The sequence below is a fragment of the Rana temporaria genome, chromosome 13 (assembly GCF_905171775.1).
Source record: "Rana temporaria chromosome 13, aRanTem1.1, whole genome shotgun sequence".
NCBI lineage: Eukaryota > Metazoa > Chordata > Amphibia > Anura > Ranidae > Rana > Rana temporaria.
The window spans coordinates 51,469,231-51,491,932 of NC_053501.1; the positions used below are offsets into that span (position 1 = coordinate 51,469,231).

The window sequence follows — 22,702 nt, forward strand, 5'->3', positions numbered from 1 at the left end:
ACCGGGTGCCCACAGTGACAATGAAGACGCTGGCCGGGGAGGGGGGGAGAGGAGCGGAGCAGGTAAGTGTCTGTTTATTAAAAGCCAGCAGCTACACTTTTTGTAGCTGCTGACTTTTAATAAACATAAATATTGGCTGGAACTCCCCTTTAATGATCCCATCAGTGCCGTCTGATCTTTATGGCCTTGTTTTCTAACCTTTGCCTCGTGGACCCTGGCTGATTACTGACCTGATGCTTAGTTGTACATGTATCGGATGTAAGGATGGCCATACACGCTTCGAATCTCAGCCTGTTCAGCAGGAACAGCCTGAGATTCCAACTGTTAATCAATCAACTTGGGTACAACCAGCTTAGACAGCCTTGGAGTATATTTAGTAAGCATGGATGCAAGTGCGATATTTGGCTAGTGTCTCCATCCATTGTCACGTGCTCTCCTGGCAGAGAAGAGGTATTCAAATATAAAAAAAGAAATGCCACAGTGCCAAAGTTGGCAGATGCCACATGTAGCTTTTTTTCCCGTAATGCAGCAAAGTAAACCATTTCCCTACGCGCACTAAGACTACAAGATTTGGGCTCTGCAGTTGGGTTTGTTCCCCAGGACAAACCTCTATAAATTTTGAGTATTATGTGCATTCATAGGATAGTAAGTATTCTTCAATTTATTTTTAGAGCATCAACATATTCCAGAGCGCTGTACAGAGAAAACTGAACCAGTCACATAAGCCTATGCCCTTAAAATTCCCTTGTGACCAGTTGTCCAAAGAAGACAGAGACACAGATAGCAAAAAAAAAAAAAAAAAGCGGACAAGCATCTACTTTCAGTTCTATGTGAATGGAGAAACATTTTTGGATATTTTTTTTTTTTCCTCCAGGCTGACTGTTCTTTTTGTGCATAAAGAATAGAGTAAATCGGGAAAGTACTGCATTATGGCCACTAGACGGAGCAAATGTAAGGGCAAATAAGTATTTATTATGGTCACCAGCTCCATCTACTGGCCATAATGTAGTATTTTCCTAAACCACTTTTTTTTTCTTTCTCGTGAATAACATGTCACCTTTAGAGCAAATAGCCTGAAAACATAACATTTTGCTCCATTCACACAGAACTATTGGCAGTCTTGCTGGATCAATAGCTCTGCAAATGTTTTATAAATGCACCCCTAAAGGGGTTGAAAATGATAATATTGAAAAGATCTCTCTTGCCTCTCTATGGGTAGCTTTGTTGCAGTTGTGTGTGTGTGTGTGTGTGCCATTTTTTTTTTAAATAAATATTTCCCAGTGTCTTGTCAGCGTATACAGTAACTGTGTATGCAAATGTTGCCATGTAAGCCAATCATATTCTCTTATTTTTTGACCAGTACTAGGATAAGAATAGTGTAAAAAGTAACCCCGCGCTGCCTCTATATAACTAGCAGCTAACACAGCAAATGGATAATGGCTAAAAATCGGAAAGATGTATAGTGTAGCACTAAATGTCAAAGTCCAAAAATGAAAAATGACAACCGGACTATGTGACTAGATATGGGATGTGAATCTCTAAATACTGGTGCTTAAATATGAACGTGAATGCAATATCATAATATAGTGCAAAAAAAAGAGAAATTTTGAGTCCATACAAATGACATTTGAAAGTCCACTGTGTATCTAGACCACATGACACTGTGAAGGAATGTAAACTTAAAATTCAAAACATCATTCCGGACATCCCAACGGTGAACACAGACAAATGTTGAGAGTGAGGTGAACCACCACCGATGAAATGACGGCTTACCAAATAGTTTCAACTCAAAAGAACGTAAGTTCTGTGAGTCGAACAAGCTTGTGTTATCAGTCAACAAACTATCTTTGGAATCGCGATCTCCACAAGAGGTTATTCCATGGGGGATGATAATTAGGTTCTCACAAGAATGGCATGGGTGTTCAAAGAAAGGAGAACAAAAGAAACGGGCCACATAGCATAATTCTGTAAAAAAAAAAAATAGCAATAGTTTATTGAAGCTATAAAACTTACATTTGGAAGATCAATAAGCTCTTTAGTTTACATGTATGTGGCGGCAGTGGAGTCCTCCTGACGCGTTTCGTCTCCTTAGACGTCTGGGGTCTTTTTTGCACGATGTTGCGTTCACATTTATATTTAAACACCATAATTTAGGGATTCTCTATTCACATAGTCCAGTTGTCATTTTTATTTTTTTGACATTTAGCGCTACACTATATATCTTTCCTAGGATAAGAACCGCTGAATTTAGAATGACTGTTGTGTCCAAAGTGACCTTTCTCTAATAGACACTTTACACAATAATTGGTCCATTAACTTTCAGATGAGATCAGATTTTTTTTCATTTTGAATAGAGTAAGAGCCGGTTCACACTGGGGCGACTTGCGATCCGACTTCATGTCGCCTCAAGTCGTCCCAAGTCGCGCTGTAGAGAAAAACAATGGAAGTGAATGGGAGCGGTGTTAATACACACGACTCAAGGCGATCCGACTTCAGAAAAGGTTCCTGTACTACTTCAATCCGACTTGTAGGCGATTTGTACCCATTGATTTCAATGGAAGTCGCCTCAGAAGTCGGATCACTGTCTTATCTGAAGCTACTTTCCAGGAAGATAACATACATTTCTCATGGAAACATCTCCTGCACCCCTCCCTCCCCCTCCCTCTCCCAGAGCTGATTGATGTTTTATTGGCCACTGGAAAGTCTCCTGTCCTGGAGACGACTTCAAGTTGTGTTGTAAATCGCCCCAGATCGCCCTGTGGTTCATGTTCAAGTCGTGTCGGAGTCGCCTCTGAAAGTCGCGCTGGAAGTCGTGTCGCCCTAGTGTGAACCGGCTCTTAGGCTTCATGTACACAGGACGTTTTTACAACCTCTCCTGACCGATTTAACTTGACAGATAGTAACCCAAGTTTAAAACGTGCGTTTTGCCCATTCTCCTTGGCAAAATGGCTTAGCTCTGTCAAATTGGATGGAGAGCGTCTGTGAACAGCAATTTTCCACAGATTCTCAATTGGATTTAGGAGTGGAGTATATGACTAATAGTTGTCCTGTGAACAGATTCTCCCACCTGGACTGTGGATCTCTGCAGCTCCTCCAGAATTACAATGGGCCTCTTGGCTGTTTTTCTGATTAATGCTCTCCGTGCCCAGCCTGTCAGTTTAGGTGGACGGCCATGTCTTGGTAGGTGTGCCATATTCTTTCCATTTTCAGATGATGGATTGAATAGTGCTTTGTGAGATGTTCAAAGCTTTGGAGATTTTTTTTTTTTTTTTTGTATCCTAACCCTGCATTTTAACTTCTCCACAACTTTATCCTTCACATGTCTGGTGTGTTCCTTGGCCTTAAAGCGGAGGTTCACCCGAAATTTTTACTTTGGCTCAAGTAACCTAGCAGGCAGAGACAATAATTAATCCATTGTTTTTTTTTTTTAATGGCGATCCTTACCTTAGTCCTGCAGCAGTTTCTCCCCTGTCACTCAATATTCCCCGCGGGAGTGGACGTTCCTAATCACAGGCTGTGATTGACGTGCTTCCAACCGGCGCATACTGCGCGTCACGAGTTGCCAAAAGAATCCCAACGTCGGTGCAGCTCTATACGGCGCATGCACACCAACGTTCGGATTCTTTCCGCAACTCGTGACGCGCAGTATGCGCCGGTCAGAAGCACGTCAATCACAGCCTGTGATTAGGAACGCCCACTCCCGAGGGAAAGCCGGGGGTGAAAATAGCGCTATACCGGTATGTACGAAAAAAAAAAAAAAAAACAGCACACTGTTGGTCTCCTAAGTCGGCTCCATGTATTGTTAGAATTTTTTTTTTTAGGGTGAACCCCCGCTTTAATGATATTGTTTGTTCACTAAGGTTCTCTAAGAAACCTCTGAGGACTTCACAGAACAGCTGTATTTATACGATTAAATTACACACAGATGGACTCTATTTACCAATTAGGTGACTTCTGAAGGCAGTTGGTTCCACTAGATTTTGGTTAGGGGTATCGGAGTAAAGGGGGCTGAATTACAAAAGCCCTGTCCAGCCACAGCACACCATAAACTTTGGCAAGCTGCAGGTGGTGGGGCTGGACACTGCCCCTGTGCCTCCTGGAGGCACCAACACCCGTGGAGGGTAGAACGGCAGCTAGACAGTTTTGTGTGCAAAAGGCCTAAGAACTACTCAATGGTAGGAAAGTGGCCAGGTTTGAAAGAGAGGCCTTGAAAAGTAATGGGCAAACCTGACAGATGAGGGGACTTTAGGGGTTCAGTCAGCACCCATTTCAGGCATCCTCCATTTAAGGCCCTCATACACGCCCCAGTCCGTTCTCATGTGAGTTTATCTTAAATGCAATTTAAGAAGATAGAAATGTTGGTAAGAACCTATACTCGTAGTGAATTAAGGACGAGAAGGTCTCTCATGACCCTTCGATGTGACGCCCTGCACACATACGGGCTTCGGTAGACCCGTATTTGTTGCCCCGCGTTTGTGAACCTAATTTAGTTTACATTAAACTCTCTCTCTCATTTTTTTGTTTTGCTTTGCCTCAAAAATGTAAGCAGAACTAGAACATTTGTCCAGTTGTGCAAGATAGTTGTTTATGTTTGTCTGCTGCCTGTTTTGTGCTGTTTCGTTTTGCGGTCAACCCATAATTCCATTGTAGCTGATACGGCTTCATTCTGTGTTGCAAGCTGTTGGCCCGCATGCATAGAGCTCCTAGTCAGGAATTTCACCCTGCATGCAAGTTCTAAAGATTCCTTTCTGTATCCAGTGCTCTCATCTTTCTACAAGGACTGAAGAGTTACTTGCCAAAAATAAAGCTGTTAGTTCTGCGGCTGCTCTGTCATTGAAATGGTGACCAGCCACCTGGTCGCTGGCTGCGGCCTGCCTCTCCTTTACTGTAGGCTGCTCACTAGAAGTTGCATTACTGACTAATAGTAAGGAGCATGATGTTGGAGAAAGCGGCGCAGGGTCAGCGACAGGGCAGCTGGTTGCTATTTCAGTGACTAAGCTTCCTGGGGTTGGGAAGGGTGGGGGGGCTCCCAAAATTAGCTCTTTTTGGAGAAAGGCGTAGGCAGCCAAATAACTGGCTTTATTGATCTAATAGTTTTTTTCCAAAAATTGTAGCATAACAATTTTTTTTATTTTTTTAAATAAAAATAAAAAAAAATTGTTAATGAATATATGACTGGTAAACATTACAGCATAACACGTTAGTTGGTGAAGTTGCATGTGCCGCAGCGAGTGCACAGATGCAAAAACCTAATTATTTTTTATTTTTTAAAGAGTTTTTCAGTGAATGAAGCTTATTGAAGGATCTTCTACTAAAAGATTTTACCTGCTACAAATTTTTGGTTTTCAAAGTTTACTTGCTTATAACATATCGCAGTGGAACATTTTTCAGAGGGCATTTGACAGGTGGTGAGGAGGCGATATGTTGCCTCCCCACTGTTTGCTTTAACCCTCAAACTGCCATACCACAATGCTGGAAAAACGCTGCTTGCTTTTAGGAGAGTTAAAAACAAAAAATAAAAAATCCTGTGTGCAGGGTTTACAGTTACTTTCATTTTTTGAGAGCAATGCGTAGGCGGCCATTGCTGACTTTTTATTCTGAATATACTGGTTGCCTGGGGCAGAGCCCCTTCCTCAAAGTTTGAATTACTAACCCAGAACAAGTATGTAAATAAGGACTTCTGACTTCTCTGATATGCACACATGCAAACGTGTGTTTTCAGAAGCTCAAGCCACATAATTATCTTAAAGGTTTACTTTACAAAAAAAAGGGGGGGAAAAAATAGAATCCATTCACATAGTTGACTTTTGTAAAACGTTCTAGATCAGGGCTCAAAAATGAGCTACTAGCCGGGCCCTAATAGTTACTCGTTACCAGTTGCCCTGCCCCTAAACACGCCTTTGTAAATTATCTCAGGGCTCGACAAATCCCGGTTGCCAGGTCGCCATGGCGACTAGAAATAGCCTCCTGGCGACTTGGCTTGGAAGGTGGGCAAAAAAAAAAAAAAGTCCCCAGCTCTTCCTTGTGTGAGCTGGCGCCATCTGGTGGTGGCCGTTGGTATTACAAGTTAAGCATTAAAAGTTAAACAGCAATTTTAATGTCATTTTTCACTATTTTCACTGCCATCTTCTTCCCTCTAATTAGAACTCCCAAACATTATATATATTTTTTTATCCTAACACCCTAGAGAATAAAATGGCGATCGTTGCAATACTTTCTGTCACGCCGTATTTGCGCAGCGGTCTTACAATCGCACTTTTTTGGGAAAAAATTACACTTTTTTTAATTAAAAAATAAGACAACAGTAAAGTTATCCCCATTTTTTTTAATATTATGAAAGATAATGTTACGCCGAGTAAATTCATATCCAACATGTCACGCTTCAAAATTGCGTCCTCGTGGAATGCCGACAAACTTTTACCCTTTAAAATCTTCATAGGCGACGTTTAAAAAAAATCTACAGGTTGCATGTTTTGAGTTACAGAGGAGGTCTAGGGCTACCTCACATGTGTGGTTTGAACACCGTTTACGTATGCGGGCGCTGCTCACGTATGTGTTCGCTTCTGCGCGCAAGCTCGACAGGGTGCGTTTTCTGGCTCCTAACTTTTTTAGCTGGCTCCTAGATTCCAAGCAAATTTGTCAAACCCTGAATTATCTCATGAAATTACAACGTGAAAGGTTTTATGCAAAATTAAGATAGAAAAATAAATAACAGCTTTATTAGTGCAGCCTTTTCAGTGCCCAACAGTGCAGCCTCACTCAGGAGGAGACCTGGCTGAATCACAGAGAGAGAGGATCTCCCGTTGTGGCGCAGCTTGGATCTGAAACACCAGCTGCTGTCAAAGTCCTGCCTTCTGCATCCTATGATGGACATCACGCTACTTAAATTTCCCAGCATTGGACCAGTGTGCTGTCTATCATAGGAGCCAGTGCAGGAGGCAGGACTTTGTTTGACAGCGGCCAACGCTACAGATCCAAGCTGTGTCACAGGAGTTCCCCTCTCTGTGTGATCCGGCCGGGTCTCCTCTTCATCTCATCTCCCTTCCCCACAGTTTCATGGCCGATAGCATGGAGGAGAATCGGCCCCATTCAACCTCGCCTGCAGGGGCTGTTCTAGATTTATACATGAGATTAAAAATCGGATGAGAGGGGTTCACATTTAAGTGCGAACGTTCCTCTCGCATGGGAATATGGGGGTCTTTATGTAGGCCAGCTTTTCTTAAAGGCCCCTTTCACACATGCGGACTGTTTGTCCATTTTTCATCCATCTGTTGGCGTGTGAATAACGGACATTAATGCATCTCTATGGAAAAACGTATGCAAACGGATGATCATCCATTAACATTAGTTTACATCTGCATCTGTCAGCATTTGTTAGAGCTTTGATCTGTTTAAAAAAAACACAATTTGTCTTCCATTTAAAAAAATAAAATAAAATTGATCGGATGGAAAAAGGGATGTAACTTGACAAACAGTCTGTTTTTCATTTGTTTTTGCATTGGTAGTAGTTGTAAAAAAAAATGATGAGCACCTGATGAAAAACGGATGAAAACCGAATGAAAAATGGATGAAAAAGGAATTCATTTTTTTCTTTTTAAAAGACCTGAATCAACTGATAAAATTAATGGTCTTAGGCCCCTTTCACATGTGCAGACCGTATGTCCACATTTTCATCCATCCATTGCGGATGAAAACGGGCCATACATTGGTCCCTATGTGATTGCAGGTGTCAGCGGGTGACCATCTGCTGATACCCGTAATCACCCGCCTCCGCAATGATCCGATTTTTCGGACGGAAGAAAATCCTATTTTTCTTCTCTCTGGCGGATCGGGTGAACACGGACATACGGTCCGTGTTCATCCGATTCCCCGTAGGGGAGAGCGGAGGAAAGACAGGGCGGTCCCTGCACAGTGTGCGGGGACCGCCCTGTCAGCCGACGGCTCAGCGGGGATTTTACGGAGGATCCTCGCTGAGCAAAGCGGACACACGGAGGCGGATCATTACTGATCCGCCCGTGTGAAAGGGCCCTTAATCACAGCTGGCAAGTTTTCCTGACACCAAGAGAAAAATAGTAACAGAGGAGGGACCTTCAAGTGATTGACAGCCTCAGCTCTGATTTTGTGTGCTGTGTGGAAGGGAATGTCTCGCTTCTTCCCTCCAATCGGCTCTCCGAGCTCGCCTCACTGATCTCTGCAGAGTGTAGCTTCAGCTCTCTGCCCCTTTTTCTGAACTCTCAGAAAAGCTTTTAAAGTCTGCACTTTGCCTGTAGAGAAGAAAGGGCTGCAGATAAACAGGTCCACATCACTGTGTATCATCTGAGGCCAGTCACTTCACTAGGTATACAGTATGTAAGGGTTTCCAACCACTTTAAGGAACCCTAGAGTTTGACATGAGAATAGCTGGTGTAGGCACTGTTCCTCTAAGAAAGCAAAATAATGATTCCTTTACTAAATATTTATGTGTTGAGCCAGTTGGCTTAGCACACCGTTTCAGCCATGGTGTCCAGGGAGCGCTTGGTGGGAGTTTGGAATTTGTGGCAGGCTCACTCTCATGATGTCGGGGAATTTTCTCTCAATGTCCTCTCTAATAGGAAAGAGTCAGTCCCTTCAAGGACAGAGTTATTTCAATTTCACAAAAAGAAACAAATGTGTTTCTACAGCCTGCAGATAAAATAAATGCAGTGGTTGCACAAACAAAGCACAAGCTCTAGACCACAAGGGCGAGTTACTCGGACTCTCCATAGTCTTACAATAACTGTTTACATCTCCGTATCGCAAGATCCAGGCTGTGCTTTTGCTCTGTTTGGGTTGCTGATTGACAAATCCAGACGGCTGCTGAGTTATTGTTCCATTAATAATTGGCAATGAATGCAGTCATTCTGGAGATCCAGCTGTTTCAGGATTCAGCGAAGAATGTGACTAAGCCCCAGTGACCCATTTTACAGTAGTATGGACCTCGCCCCATAATGGAGGATTGCACCTCCTTGCTGCTAAAACTGGAAAACTGGCTTTACCTTGTTGTGTAAAGAGGGTGTTGGTTATCAGTAGTCTTTTGCATAGGCAAGCCCTGCAATCAATGCAGGTAATGTGTTATTAAAGGATGGATGGGACTGTATGTGTCAGCATGTGCAGGGCAATGCCTTTCATGACCTCCTCTGCAGTGACAAAGCAATTACTTCTACCAGTGTCATGAATAATTGATGGATCTGATCTGTTCTGTTCCGCTGACACTATTATTTAAACAGTTTTTTTTTTTTTTTTTATTTAACAAATCAGACCTTCAATTCATTTTGGGGGATCACCATAGAAACAGAAAAATTCTAATCTGCACAGAATGTTCCTTGGTATTTTCGTTTAACTTGATATAATAGATCAAACAATGTGCTATAGGGTTTTTTTGTTTTTTTTTTGCAAGTCGTGCATTTAAGAAAAGCCTCTTGACCAACCGTTGTTAACCTATTTACCCCAATGGAATCCCGAAAATGATTTTGGGGAACCCTTAATAAAACATATTCTTCAGAGGCCGACGGGATAAAGCACCCTTACATTGGTGGTTAGTAGGATGCAACCCTAAAGCCCCGTACACACGGTCGGACCTTTGTCCGATCAAAATCACATCAGAATTCCGACGGAATTCCATCAGAGTAAAAGAGAACGTGTTTTCTATCTAAACTCAGACGGAATTTCCGATGGGGCATACACACAGTCGGAATTTCCGATGGAAAAAAGTCCGCCTGGCTTTTTCCATCGGAAATTCCGATCGGGTGTACGGGGCATTACAGTGGTGGTCACATTGCCTCTCTAACAGCCAGCTAAAAAAGACCATTGTTGGCCTAGGAACCATGCAGGCGCCATCAAATGGGAGGTCAATCGGCCACAGCTCAGGGAACCCCCAGCCATTGGAAGAACCTGAGGGTTCCACTGAACTCTGGTTTTTGATGGACACTCTTGCCTAAATAAAATTAAATAACCAAATAGTAATAGGCATTTTGATGATGTTGAAAGTTTATAGCTCATGCATTAACTTTTTATGGGTTTAAAGTGGTTCTAAAGCCTAAACATGTGTTATCCTAATGCATTTCTTGCAATTAAATTATATAATTATTTGCAAAAAAATAAAGACAGTAAGGCAAACCTTGTGAAGAGGGAGCGGGTTACAGGGCCGAGCTGTCTGTGTCTATTGATGCGGGTTACAGGGCCGAGCTGTCTGTGTCTATTGATGCGGGTTACAGGGCCGAGCTGTCTGTGTCTATTGATGCAGGCAGCATGGCTTGGGAGAGGCTTGCTTTGGGGGAGGGGGCAGACCAAGAAGAGGCGGAGTCAGGAGCACCGTTGAGGGATCCTAAGGCCTCATGCACACTGGACATTTTTACAGCAGCTGTTTTTGGCTTCAGACATTTTTTTTCTACAGTTTAATAAACTCCCCATCGTGTTATCCTATGTGTCCAAAAAAAGACCCGCTAAAAAACGCCATTTCAAAAACATTGAAAGGCGGTTTTTATAACATTATTTTAACATCCAGTGTGCATGAGACCGAAGGCCTGATTCACATCTATGCATTTTTAGTGCTTTTTGCAGATTTGCATTGCAGTCCATTTAACATGGTTTCCTATGGAACACGTTCTGTTCTGGAGTGCAAATCTGCAAAACCACTAAAAATGCATAGGTGTGAATCCAGCCAAATAGAGCAACTTTGGACCTTCTCTGTGCACTTCTATCATACAAAGCAGGGAAGTATAAACCTGTTTGTAAACCTAATTTTTTCTCTTAAATAACAATTAATTGTCGGGATGAGGAGCTGTAGAAGTTACTAAATTACAGTCAATACAATTAGTCAAATACAATTCACACCAGTGATGACCATGAAATACTTTACAGCTGAGGAACCATATAAAGTATCCGTGATACAAATTGGGATGTGGACACTGTTGAAGAATTCACCTACTTGTAGCCTTAAAGGATATGTCCTGTCAAAATGGCTTTCCTGGTTTAGGATTCAGTGGGAAAGGCTAGAACCCTTGTCTGGTTTTTACTGTTCTCTAAGGCTCCTTTACAGAGATTAACCTTCTCTTCCTGCTGACAATGGTTTTTAAGATAGGAAGTGAAGGGAATAGGCTAGAACCCTTGTAAGATTTGTATTTGTGTCCCTTTTGGATAGTTCCACTAACTTTCTGTCATTGTCAGCTGGACATGAAGTGAAGGTAAGTTTCTCTAATGCCTCGTACACACGGTCAGACTTTTGACCATGTAAATGTCCGCAGTGAGCCCTTGGGAAGTCCGACGGACAAAAAGAACAATCTCTATCTAAGGTCCATCGGACTTCCGACAAAAAAAGTCCGATAGAGGCTACACGGGGCCAGACTTTCCTAGAAAAAAAGCCAGTCGGACTTTTTTTTCTCCGAAAATCCGGCCATGTGTACGAGGCATTAAGGGATTTTTTGGCGCTTTATTCCTTCACTACTTTATCCCCCCCAAAAAAAAGGTTTTGGTTTGACACACACTTCGAGACAGGATGTAGATACGAATAGGAAATTGGGGCCAGATTCACAAAAGGGATACGACGGCGTTTCTCCTGATACGCCGTCGTATCCCTGTTTCTATCTATGCGACTGATTCATAGAATCAGTTACGCATAGATATCCCTAAGATCCGACAGGTGTAATTGTTTTACACTGTCGGATCTTAGGATGCAGTACCGCAGCCGCCGCTGGGGGAAGTTTGCGTCGTAAACCAGTGTCGGGTATGCAAATTGGGAGTTACGGCCGATCCACGACAGTTTTTCACGTTCGCTACGTCGTCCGTAGTCAAGTTTCCCGTCGCAAAGTTAGTCGTTTTTTTTGTGCCCTAACTTTAGTCAGCAAGTGTATTGCTGTCTAAAGTATGGCCGTCGTTCCCGCGTCGAAATTCAAAATGAAACGTAGTTTGCGTAAGCCGTCCGGGAATACAGAAGTACGCTACGCGCGTCGCCGTTCAAAAAAATTACGTCACGGCGCGCAAAGCATGGCGGGAGTTAGGAAACGGAGCATGCGCAGTAGGTCCGGCGTGGGAGCACGCCTAATTTAAATTGCACACGCCCATTTGAATTGGCCCGCTTTGCGCCGGAGGCCGCGGGCGTAGTTTTCATCGCAAGTGCTTGGTGAATCAGGCACTTGCGATGAAAAATTGCGGCGGTGTAACCTATCTAGGATAAGTTACTCCGCCGCGATTCTACGTGAATCTGGCCCTTGGTATCTGATGAGAATGTTGGCAGTAATAATTTTTTTAAAAAGAAATCAGAATTCACCCAAAAGGTGAAGTTCCACTTTATTTATCCTTTTTCCCCACCAAGAAGCAGTTGCCTAGTTTTGATAGGTACCCACTCCCACGTCTAGGCGATTCGAGCAGAAGTTTGCCCCCCCCCCCCCCCCCACCCCGCCCGCAGGTTCTAGAAGGCTGCAGGCCCATAAACAACATGCAGAGGTACTCAAGCCTGCATAGCGGGAAGCTGGCTGTAAAGCCTCAAGGAGTCGCAGCCCACGCTAGACTGCTGAAGAACCTGCCCAGGTGAGGACAGCGGGGGATCCCTCGACAGGTACGTGTCCTTTTGTTAAATGGCAGCAACTACAGTTATTGTAGCTGCTGACTTTTTAAATTTGTTTTGGGAGGGGTTGAAGATTCTCTTCCATTAAATTTGAAGTCTGAGCTATAAAATCTTTTTATCCTGGAACCCAAATTTTGCAAAATACTGACAGATGAAGATCCTTGCTATTAATGACAAACTTGGCATAGAATGTATGTCTAACCTGACCACATAACATGCAGTATTATTAATGCAATTTCAGAGAATGAAGAATACTTCCTATATATGGTGTTTTTTGTGTCTCTAACAGTACATGTGGAAGCTTGTCACACAATGGATCAGATCTGAACAAGATCGAAAGCTATAAGAATGTAGTTCATAGGAACTACATTCTTTTAGCTTTCGATCTTGTGTGTTGAATGCTTACCCTAATTTCCTCTCTATGCAGTGCTGTCAGTTAACTTGTTATAGTCAAATGGTGGCAATACATGTTTTGATTTTACTATCCGATTGATGTTCAAATTAATCAAAATGATCAAATTAGAAACCAATTGATTAGCCATAACTTCCCTTACAATCTCTTTAGACTTTTTTTAGATCGTATTCGTTTGAATCGGCAGGGGCAGAAAATTCTCAATTCTTTTTTGCATCAGTCGGCAGCACTGAGATGATTCCGTCATAAATGTGATCTTATTTCGAGGTTTGCATGGTGAAAACAGAGATAGGATCGATAACTTATAATCATATCTTCCAACTATCAAATTCCACATCCCCTTGGCATATCGATGGATCGTGTTGTTGACTATATACTATATTATTATAAAGAGAGATCGATTGAAAAATAAATCAATAATTATCTCGAAGCATGTAGGACCACTTTAAGGGGTGAGCATAGACAGAACAAGGTTCAGCATGTAAGGAGACACAAAGCAGCGCCTTCTGAGCGTAGCAAGTGTATTTAATATTGGAAATGTATTAAAACATGTAGGTCACCTACTCACATGTCTGATGTAGGTAAAAGCATAGTAAATTATACAGGGTTCATCCGCGGGGGTCCCGGAGAAGACGAGATGTCCTTATGCTGGCATGCAGTGTCCTGGTCCGTACTGCAGCGGCGATGGGAACCAAAAGCGCCCTCGGAACTGAAGTGCGCGGAACAGGTCTCCACTGTGTGCTGCTGTTGCTGCCGACTTCACATCCGGGCGCGGGAGGTGCACGCGTTCGAGGCTTTCAAGTCTCTTCTTCAGGCATAGTGAGGTTCAGCATGTGGGGTTCTTAACCACTTAAGACCCGGACCTTTAGGCAGCTAAAGGACCCGGGCAGTTTTTGCGATTCGGCACTGGGTCGGCACTGGGTCGCTTTAACTGACAATTCCACGGTCGTGCGACGTGGCTCCCAAATAAAATTGGCGTCCTTTTTTTCCCACAAATAGAGCTTTCTTTTGGTGGTTTTTGATCACCTCTGCGGTTTTAATTTTTTGCGCTATAAACAAAAATAGAGCGACAATTTAAAAAAAAAAACTATTTTTTACTTTTTGCTATAATAAATATACCCCAAAAATATATAAAAAAAAAAAATTTTCCTCAGTTTAGGCCGATACGTATTCTTCTACCTATTTTTGGTAAAAAAAATCGCAATAAGCGTTTGTCGGTTGGTTTGCGCAAAATTTTATAGCGTTTACAAAATAGGGGATAGTTTTATTGCATTTTTATAAAAAAAAAATTTTTTTTTTACTAGTAATGGCGGCGATCAGCGATTGTTTTTTTTTTTTCGTGACTGCGACATTATGGCGGACACTTCGGACAATTTTGACACATTTTTGGGACCATTGTCATTTTCACAGCAAAAAATGCATTTATAATGCATTGTTTACTGTGAAAATGACAAATGCAGTTTGGGAGTTAACCCCAAGGGGGCGCTGATGGGGTTATGTATGACCTCATCTGTGTTTCTAACTGTAGGGGGGTGTGGCTGTAGGTGTGACGTCATCGATTGTGATTCCCTATATAAGGGAACACACGATCGATGGCGGCGCCACAGCGAAGAACGGGGAAGCTGTGTTTACACACAGCTCCCCCCGTTCTTCAGCTCCAGGGACCAATCGCGGGACTCCATCGGCGATCGGCTGGGCTTAAAGGGCGACGTACAGGTACGTTGATGTGCCCAGTCGTGTCATTCTGCTGACGTATATTGGCGTGAAGTGGTTAAAGCGGGGTTCTGGGCATAATTTTTTTTTTTTTTTTTTGCAAGCTAAAATTAAAGTGGAGGTTCACCCGGAAATGTCAATTTTTAACATTAGATTGAGGCTCATTTTGTCTAGGGGAATCGGTAGTTTTTTTTAAATCTAAGCAGTACTTACCGTTTTAGAGAGCGATCTTCTCCACCGCTTCCGGGTATGGGCTGCGGGACTGGGCGTTCCTATTTGATTGACAGGCTTCCGACGGTCGCATCTATCGTGTCACGATTTTCCGAAAGTAGCCGAACGTTGGAGCGCAGGCGCCGTATAGAGCCGCACCGACGTTCGGCTTCTTTCGGCCCAGTCCCGAAGACCATACCCGGAAGCGGCGGAGAAGATCGCTCTCTAAAACGGTAAGTACTGCTTAGATTTAAAAAAAACTACCCGATTCCCCTTGACAAAATGACCATTGATCGAAGGTTAAAACATTTTTTTCGGGTGAACTCTCACATTAAATAGTCCCTAAAACATATTGATGGCTCCCCAATCATTCCAGAAATCATTGCAAACACTTGCCTTATATCCTCCAGCTCATGTTGTGGCCGTATCCATCATATGTGTGGGCATGTGAAGCCCAGTTCCTTTTTCTTCCTGGTTTTCAGGGAGAGGTGCATGCTGGGCGATTTTTAGGCACAGTAATGCCCAGAGACTCCTGGGAAATGAGTGTCATCATTTCCCAGGAGGCAATGGGGTCTTAGGACAGGAAGTTGAACCACCTAGGACCAGGAACTAGGCAGATTACAAAATCTGCTTAGTAACAGCCAGATAGAAGTTAGTAAAAACTTTTTTTTTTTTTTTTAAACATTAAAGGCAAACTGTTAATGGTTCATTTTTAGGGTGGAACTCCGCTTTAACTTCATTCTACTCCATTTTTTTTACAAGCAGGGGGGGTAAAGGAATATGAATGATAATATTCAGTCAGTATTTTCTCAATCTACTTTAATTTTAGATGGGCCAATCTTTTTAACTAGAGAATTCATAATATCTTCATCTCTTTCAGATCACATTCATCGTTCCCAGGGAGTAAACGGCTCACCATGCTTTAGAGGGCCGTCTAGCCACTCAATCATCTTTCCAAGAAAATCTGACAATCGTTTTTCAGTGAATATTTGTTTGGTGGACTTTGGAGACCTCTCCTGATTTGCATGTGTTTTGATTACCATGAATCTGCAGCCTCAACAGAAGGCTTCAAATAAAAGGACAGGAAAAAGGATTACATTTTTTAGTGATCAGCCCAGTCACCATGCCCCCAGCAAGGAGCAGCAGTTGAAGGAACAGCAGTTTTATGGTTCTGTAGCTCGTCTCCCAGTGTCTCAGGCTTCTGACTTTTCCACAGCTTCCAACAATATGTTGAACACTGTTATGTATGCTCAGGAGATCCCTGAAGCCATGAGGCTCAACCAGCAGCAAGTAGTTGGAAAGTGGAATGTGGCAGAGCGGGGCGACTCCACGTGGCAAGCTCAACAAGCTGGAATGTGGCAGAGAAATACACCCAGCTATCCTGTTTCCATGGTACATTCTTATTACAGCCATCATGAACCAATAAAAAGGAGCCAAGACAAAGGGGTTGGGGTGTCCCAGGTGGACACCTATGGAGATGCAATACAACAGATGATGTCTCAGAAGGCACAGCTTGAACAGCATACATTGGCTCGTCAGCAGGCCCATTTAAACTCCATTTTGCAGGTTCAGCAACAGCAACAGCATCAACAACAGCAGCAGCAGCAGCAGCAGCAGCAACAACAACAACAACAACAGCAACAGCAGCAGCAGCAGCAACAACAACAACAGCAGCAACAACTTTCCTTGCAGCCATTTCAAATGGCATTTGGACATCAGGGTCAGAAACCATCATTGCAGGAAATATTCCATGTTTTTCCTGAGGCACAATCTAATGTTGCTTATGCCAGTCAGCAAAAGCAGCAGCCCTCTCTTCCTAAAATGCAGCTGTTTGAGAACTTCTACCAAGCACAGCAACAGCAGTCGGCTTATGGTATGCAGCAAGCTATCCCTGTGGCACAACCTCACCAAGTGGCCCAACAGAAGATGCACGCGATTGGCCAGCCACAACGTGCCCCCACATCGGAAGAATACATGAAGGCTCTTGTTGAGCAGAGCCAGCAGACGGTTATGCCAAAAACGCAGATCCCCTTGCCACGTCGCTCTCGTAGGCTTTCCAAAGAGGGTGTGCCACCTTTGCCTACCACAGTAGGTGGACAGTCAAGTGACTCTTACGCTCAGCACCATTATGATCAGACAGTGCAAAAACAACCAGAAGAAAGGTATAAGCATAGTTACCAGCCGATTTCAAGAGATGCACAGATACCTAGCCAAGAAAGTCATTATGACAATCACTATGAGCCCAACAAGGCCAGACTACCTCAGAATGGTAGTGCAAGGGATATTCAGACAAATGCAGAGCAGAATTCTGTGGTGCCTAGTCAGCCGGATGGAGCTGGAGCAGTAACGGTGATCCAGACAACGCGGCGAAGACGGCGCATATCGCAGGAAGCAAATTTGTTTACCTTGGCACAGAAAGCGGTAGAGATTGCAACAAACATGGAGAACACTAAGGTAAGAAGACTTTGCGTATCTAAAAACAATAAAATAAATTGGAGTTGATTTTACGAAAACCTGGAGCGTGAAAAATCTGGTGCAGCTCTGCATAGAAACCACATGCCAGTAAGTAATTGAATAAGCTGCAGTTAGAAGCCGATTGTCTACCATGCACAGCTCCAACAGAATTTGCGCACTCCAGTTTTAGTAAATAAACCCCAATGTCTATATGAACCTTTGCCCTGTGCATTCTAGCCATAAGCTATGATTTTGGTCAAAGACTCTTCTGCCGTGAATAAAATTGTCATGTACCTGATTAGTGCAGGGGAAGGCCTCTTGTACAGCTCCGGCTTGGAGTCCACTGATAACAGAACAGAAGCTGCGAGAGCACTGTGAGGTAAGAGTGCCTGTGATCAGTCCAGTACTCTGTGCTGGAAATAGCTGATACTACACTGGAGGTTGCCAGGAAACAGGGGTAGCAGGCAGATGTCACAGCAGAACAGGCTGGCAGCAGGCTGGTACAGTGCTTGGCTGGTAGTAGGTTGCAGATTGACAGCTGGATGCAGATGCCAGGTGAGGGCATGCCGGACTGAAAGAGCTGTAGGATGCAGGGTCAGGCAAGCTGGGTGGTAACGAGCAGGTAGAGCAGAAGAGTAGTCAGGTCACAGGCCAGTGTCCACAACAGAGAAATTATTCAGGCAAAAACAGGAGGCAGAATCCGGGGACAAGCTGAGGTCAGGGCAGGTAGCAGACAAGCGTGGTCAGGAGCAAGCCAGGTCAGGATCAGAGGTCAGACACAGGAATCGGAACACCAAATATTGTAGACCAAACCGAAACAAGTCATTGCAGTAGCCCCGTTTTTAAATGGGCAGTTTGGCACCAGTATTGGTAACATGCGCGCAAATATGTGTACGCCTGTGCCTATTTTTACGGCTAGTTTCTGACATGCACATATGCACCTGGAAACTCTATCTGCACTATAGACAAGCCTTCCTATACAAAAAAAACATTCCTCAGTAAAGTATTTAAGATCCCAGCACTTGCAGTTTGCCAATTTCAATGCCTTTCTTCTGCTCACTCAGTACTGCTTCCCTGAACATCTGGTCTTCACAGGAAATAATTAACAGTGGTTAGTGCAGTCTGAATTCAGTCTGTGAGCTTGAAGAAGGGTGAAGGGATTAGCAGGGGAGAGCCTTGCCTCCTTAGGCTATGGGGCTGAGTGTTTCTATTGATGCATACACTGTAAGAAGATGAAACTGTAGCCCCTGCATGTAAAGATGGCTCCATTGAATGCTGCAGGAGAAAGGAGCCACCCTAAACGGGAAACCTGGGGGCAATGGCCATGGCACCAGCCTAAAGTAAAATATAGGCAACGATTAAATGATAAGGACTCTACATATTCAGTGAATGATTCAATTATCTGCTGAAAGTGCATAATAAATGAGGGTTTAAGATAAATGTAACTTTGTTTTTATTTTGTTTTTTATACAGCTTTTGGACCAAGTTCACACAGTAGTCTCATTCATGTCAATTAATGTGCAGAGGCTGTGCACAGGCATAGTCACTGCTCTCAATTTGAAAGCCATGCATGTTTGCAGCCCCAAATGCACACTGTCTGTGTTTGGGGTCTTGCACCTGCACTCACATAGCTGTGTCCATGCAATTGCTGCATCCCAATTGAGATGAATAGGACTGCCTTACAGGGATTCATGTAAAACATGTGCAACTCTGATGGATAAACATGGCCCTCGCACAGACATATGCTTAAAGGCCAAGTTCACTTTTTTTCTTCCTTAAAATCTATCTTCCTATGTACCAATATAGCATTAATGTACTTCTTCTGCAAAAATAAAACGGTTTTCCATTCATTCTACACACGCTTACCTCGCTGTCTTCATGGCTGTTTAAAAACACTTCTCCATTACTTCTGCCTTACTTCCTGGACATACTTTTAGGTCATGGCACAGGAAGGAGTTGACCAGCTGACCTCAGCGCACAGCATGCATCACCTACCCTCAGCTGGTCAACTCCTTCCTATGTCATGACCTATAGGCTGTCCAGGAAGTAACGGAGAAATGTTTTTAAACAGCCATTAAGTGTGTGTGTGTAGAATAAATGAAAAGCAGTTTTATTTTTGCAAAATAAGTACAATAATGTTATATTGGTACATAGGGGAGCTGGAATTTTAAAGGGGGAAAAAAAAATAAAAAATAGTTGTACAATATTTTTTTAGATTTACCATAAACCATATAATATGAAGGTCAAAACTAAACAACACTTTCAACTGCATCCAATTATGCAGGCCCTTGCACTACAGGGTTGAAGGTAAATCTAAAGAAAATTGTATAATGTATGGCCAGCCTTAGCCTTTAAGTGCGCCCATATGAATGAAGCTTTAGTGATTTTTATTTTATTAGATACATAGCAATATAGGTTGAAAAAGGCACAAGACCATTGATTTCAACCAATAATTGAAAACCTACATAAACTGAACCCTATGCCCACAGAAGATCCAGTAGAAGGCAATAATCCCCTATAACGCATGGTCCAGTTTGAGAAAAGTAATTCTTCCTTGATACGCCAAGGGCAGTCCAATAGTCCCTGGATCAACTTTCTGGTGTTGAGGATTACTTATAAATGTAATATTCTGTTCTTATAAAAAATTTGAGAAGATTTTCTTTATATAACGTTTTTTAAGGGGATTTGCCATCTGATGGCGGTCTGAACATTGGGTGTGGCCCTTGTTAGACCAATCATTTTTGGGCTTTTTGTGGTTGAGAAACGGCAGCTTCTTGGCTGCTGCTTGTGCCTTTTTTTGGCTCAGTGCAATTCTGACCTCAGAAACCCATTAAAAGCATCCCGTTCCCGCTATTCAGCATCACTTAGACCAGCAGATGAGTTTTCCAAGTTCTTGCTGCAACTCCGCTCCTGTCAAGCAAGCGACTGCTGTATGACCAATTCATGTATATATCATCTATTAGGGGTGCAATGGATCAAAAAACTCACGGATCGGATCGATCCTCGGATCAGGAGTCACGGATTGGCTCATTTTTCAGATCAGCAAAAAAGAAAAAAAAGACTAATCTTGTTACACCCAACAGAGTTTTAGATTCAGTTATTTTCATCACAAAATGTAGCTTGTGTGCTTAAATACAGTATATGTAAATCTGACAGACTGTTTACATGTTAAATTTGGAAAGCCGCAGCAAACCTTTGAAAATCAAAGGTGTTCTGTCACATTAGCAAACATGTAAGGTTTGCTGCGGCTTTTAAAATTTAACATGTAAACAGTCTGTCAGATTTACATATACTGTATTTAAGCACTGATGGCTGAGCGAAGCACTAACCCCCTAGCAACCAATCAAAACTCACCCATTGCCCTCCAGTCCGCTGTGGTGAGTTTGTGTGACCAGCTGCGGTCAGGTAACACGTATAAGGCTCTGTAATGACAACACTGTGAGTCCCCGTCCTTCATAACGGCGCTCACTGTTCCCCCTCAAGCTCCACATGTTCATCCTGATTCCCAGAGCGCCGCCAAGACAGCCAGCCAATCCGGGCAGCCTTCCAATCGGGTGCAGAGACGGAAAATCCCATCCAACCAATCACAGCCAATCTGTGATTGGTTGGGGTGGAGCAAGATGGCCGCCGCTCCGGAGCTAGGCCGAAGCCGGGGACTTTCCTATGGCCGAGGCTCCGGAGCGCTCCACAGATCGCGTGGTGTGCCAAACCTGAACGGGGTGACCGGTTCGGATCACGGATCGGTGATTATCCGTTGCACCCCTATCCTCTATGTTAGTATTTTGCATTATGTGTGCTATATAATGGTTATGATCTGCAGAATAACAGCAAGTGATGTATGAGAATATATTGAATTGTTCTGAATTCAGTAGATGATTCCAGCATTTTGTTCCCATGTAAATTACATTGTTTTGCAAGCCAGCCAACATCTTTTTTTTCAATAAGTGAGCACTGCAGAAAGCTTCCTGTTTTCATGAATCGCTCTTCTCTGACATACAAGTTTTACTGTGGGACATTTTTACTGTATTTGGAGAAAAACTTTTAACACAATGACCTCCACTATGTACTAAATTTAGTTACAACTCAAGCCTCGTACACACGACGGGTTTTCCCGGCAGGAAAACTGCCAGGAGAGCATTTGCCTGGCCGCGTGTATGCTCACTAGCAGTTTTCCCGTCAGGAAAACAGCCGGGAATTCAGACGAGAAAATAGAGAACCTGCTCTCTATTTTCTCATCGGGATTGCCGGTAGAGTGTTTCCTGCCGAGAAATCCGGTCGTCTGTATGCTTACTGCACATGCTCGATAAGACTTCAACTAATCCCCGTTGGTATACAAGGTTAGTGTAGGGTGTAGCAAGATGGCAGCGACGGCATTGAATGTGACGAGCTCCGGCTCGTCGTAGTTGATCACGTTACTGCGTTCTTGCCAATCAAATGAATAGCCGTCTGAATGCATGGCTTAGCAAGACAAGCTTGCCAGAAATCCCATGAGGAAAACCAATGTTTTTTTTCCTGACGGGATTCCCGGCCGTGTGTACAGGGCTTCAGAGAATGTTTTCTGGGAGAAAGTAATGAAAATGGCATGAATAAATGGAGTTGGAGATGATGGAAAGACGCAACTTCTAGTGTGCCCATTGTGGATGCTCGGTGAATGCTCCTGAGCCTGGAGTCATGTTGGTTTACCAGGAGCTGGTGACGTCCCTGTATTGGGTCTATTATAATATTACCTTTCTACGCTCCACACACACCAGTGTTGGCTTAAACTTGAAACTTTCTTTACTTCATTTGTATCAGGCCTAGTGAGGGTGATGTTCCATGTGTGATGTGCTTTTTTTAAAGGGCAAGTTTACCCAAAACTAGTATGCCAGCTTTTGGTAGATGTTTGGGTCAAATTACTTGGCTCTTTCTTTTATCACTTGGGGGTCTTTATTGGTGAGATATCTGCATTTGTTATCCGTTCCTCCTGGGTCTGCGCACCTGATGTAGCTTGAATATAAAAATTCTCCTCTCCAGGCCACTTTACCTCAGTGCCACTTCAAATCCGGGTGCTGGGGGGTTACACCAATCAATCAGCAGCTCACGGACCAAATGCTAAGAAGAAAGCACAAAGGGATCACTGGTGTCTACATTGGGAAATATATCCACAATCCTCAAAGGATGGGGCAGTCCTAGACGAGGGCTGTCAATGTCAAGCTTGTAGATATCCTTTCTGATAAATGTGGACATCAGTGGTCCCTCCAGTGTGCTGTGGCCTTCTTTTTAGCACTAGGTAAATCTTGTGGTTTAGGCCCCTTTCAGATGGAGCAGACTCCCTCAAGCGGATCTGCCTGCTC

At 43.4% G+C, this 22,702-nt stretch overlaps 1 protein-coding gene across 2 annotated transcripts in view; it reads left to right on the forward strand.

Annotated features, from left to right (window-relative positions):
* The window catches only part of MIDEAS (mitotic deacetylase associated SANT domain protein), a 134,199-nt gene that overhangs the window by 74,201 nt on the left and 37,296 nt on the right, over positions 1–22,702 (forward strand). For both annotated transcript variants that reach the window (XM_040333934.1, XM_040333933.1), the window contains exon 2: positions 15,796–17,369. In XM_040333934.1, coding sequence (XP_040189868.1) covers positions 15,957–17,369 — 1,413 coding nt within the window. In that variant the 5' untranslated portion in view covers positions 15,796–15,956. The remainder of the gene's footprint in view (positions 1–15,795; positions 17,370–22,702) is intronic.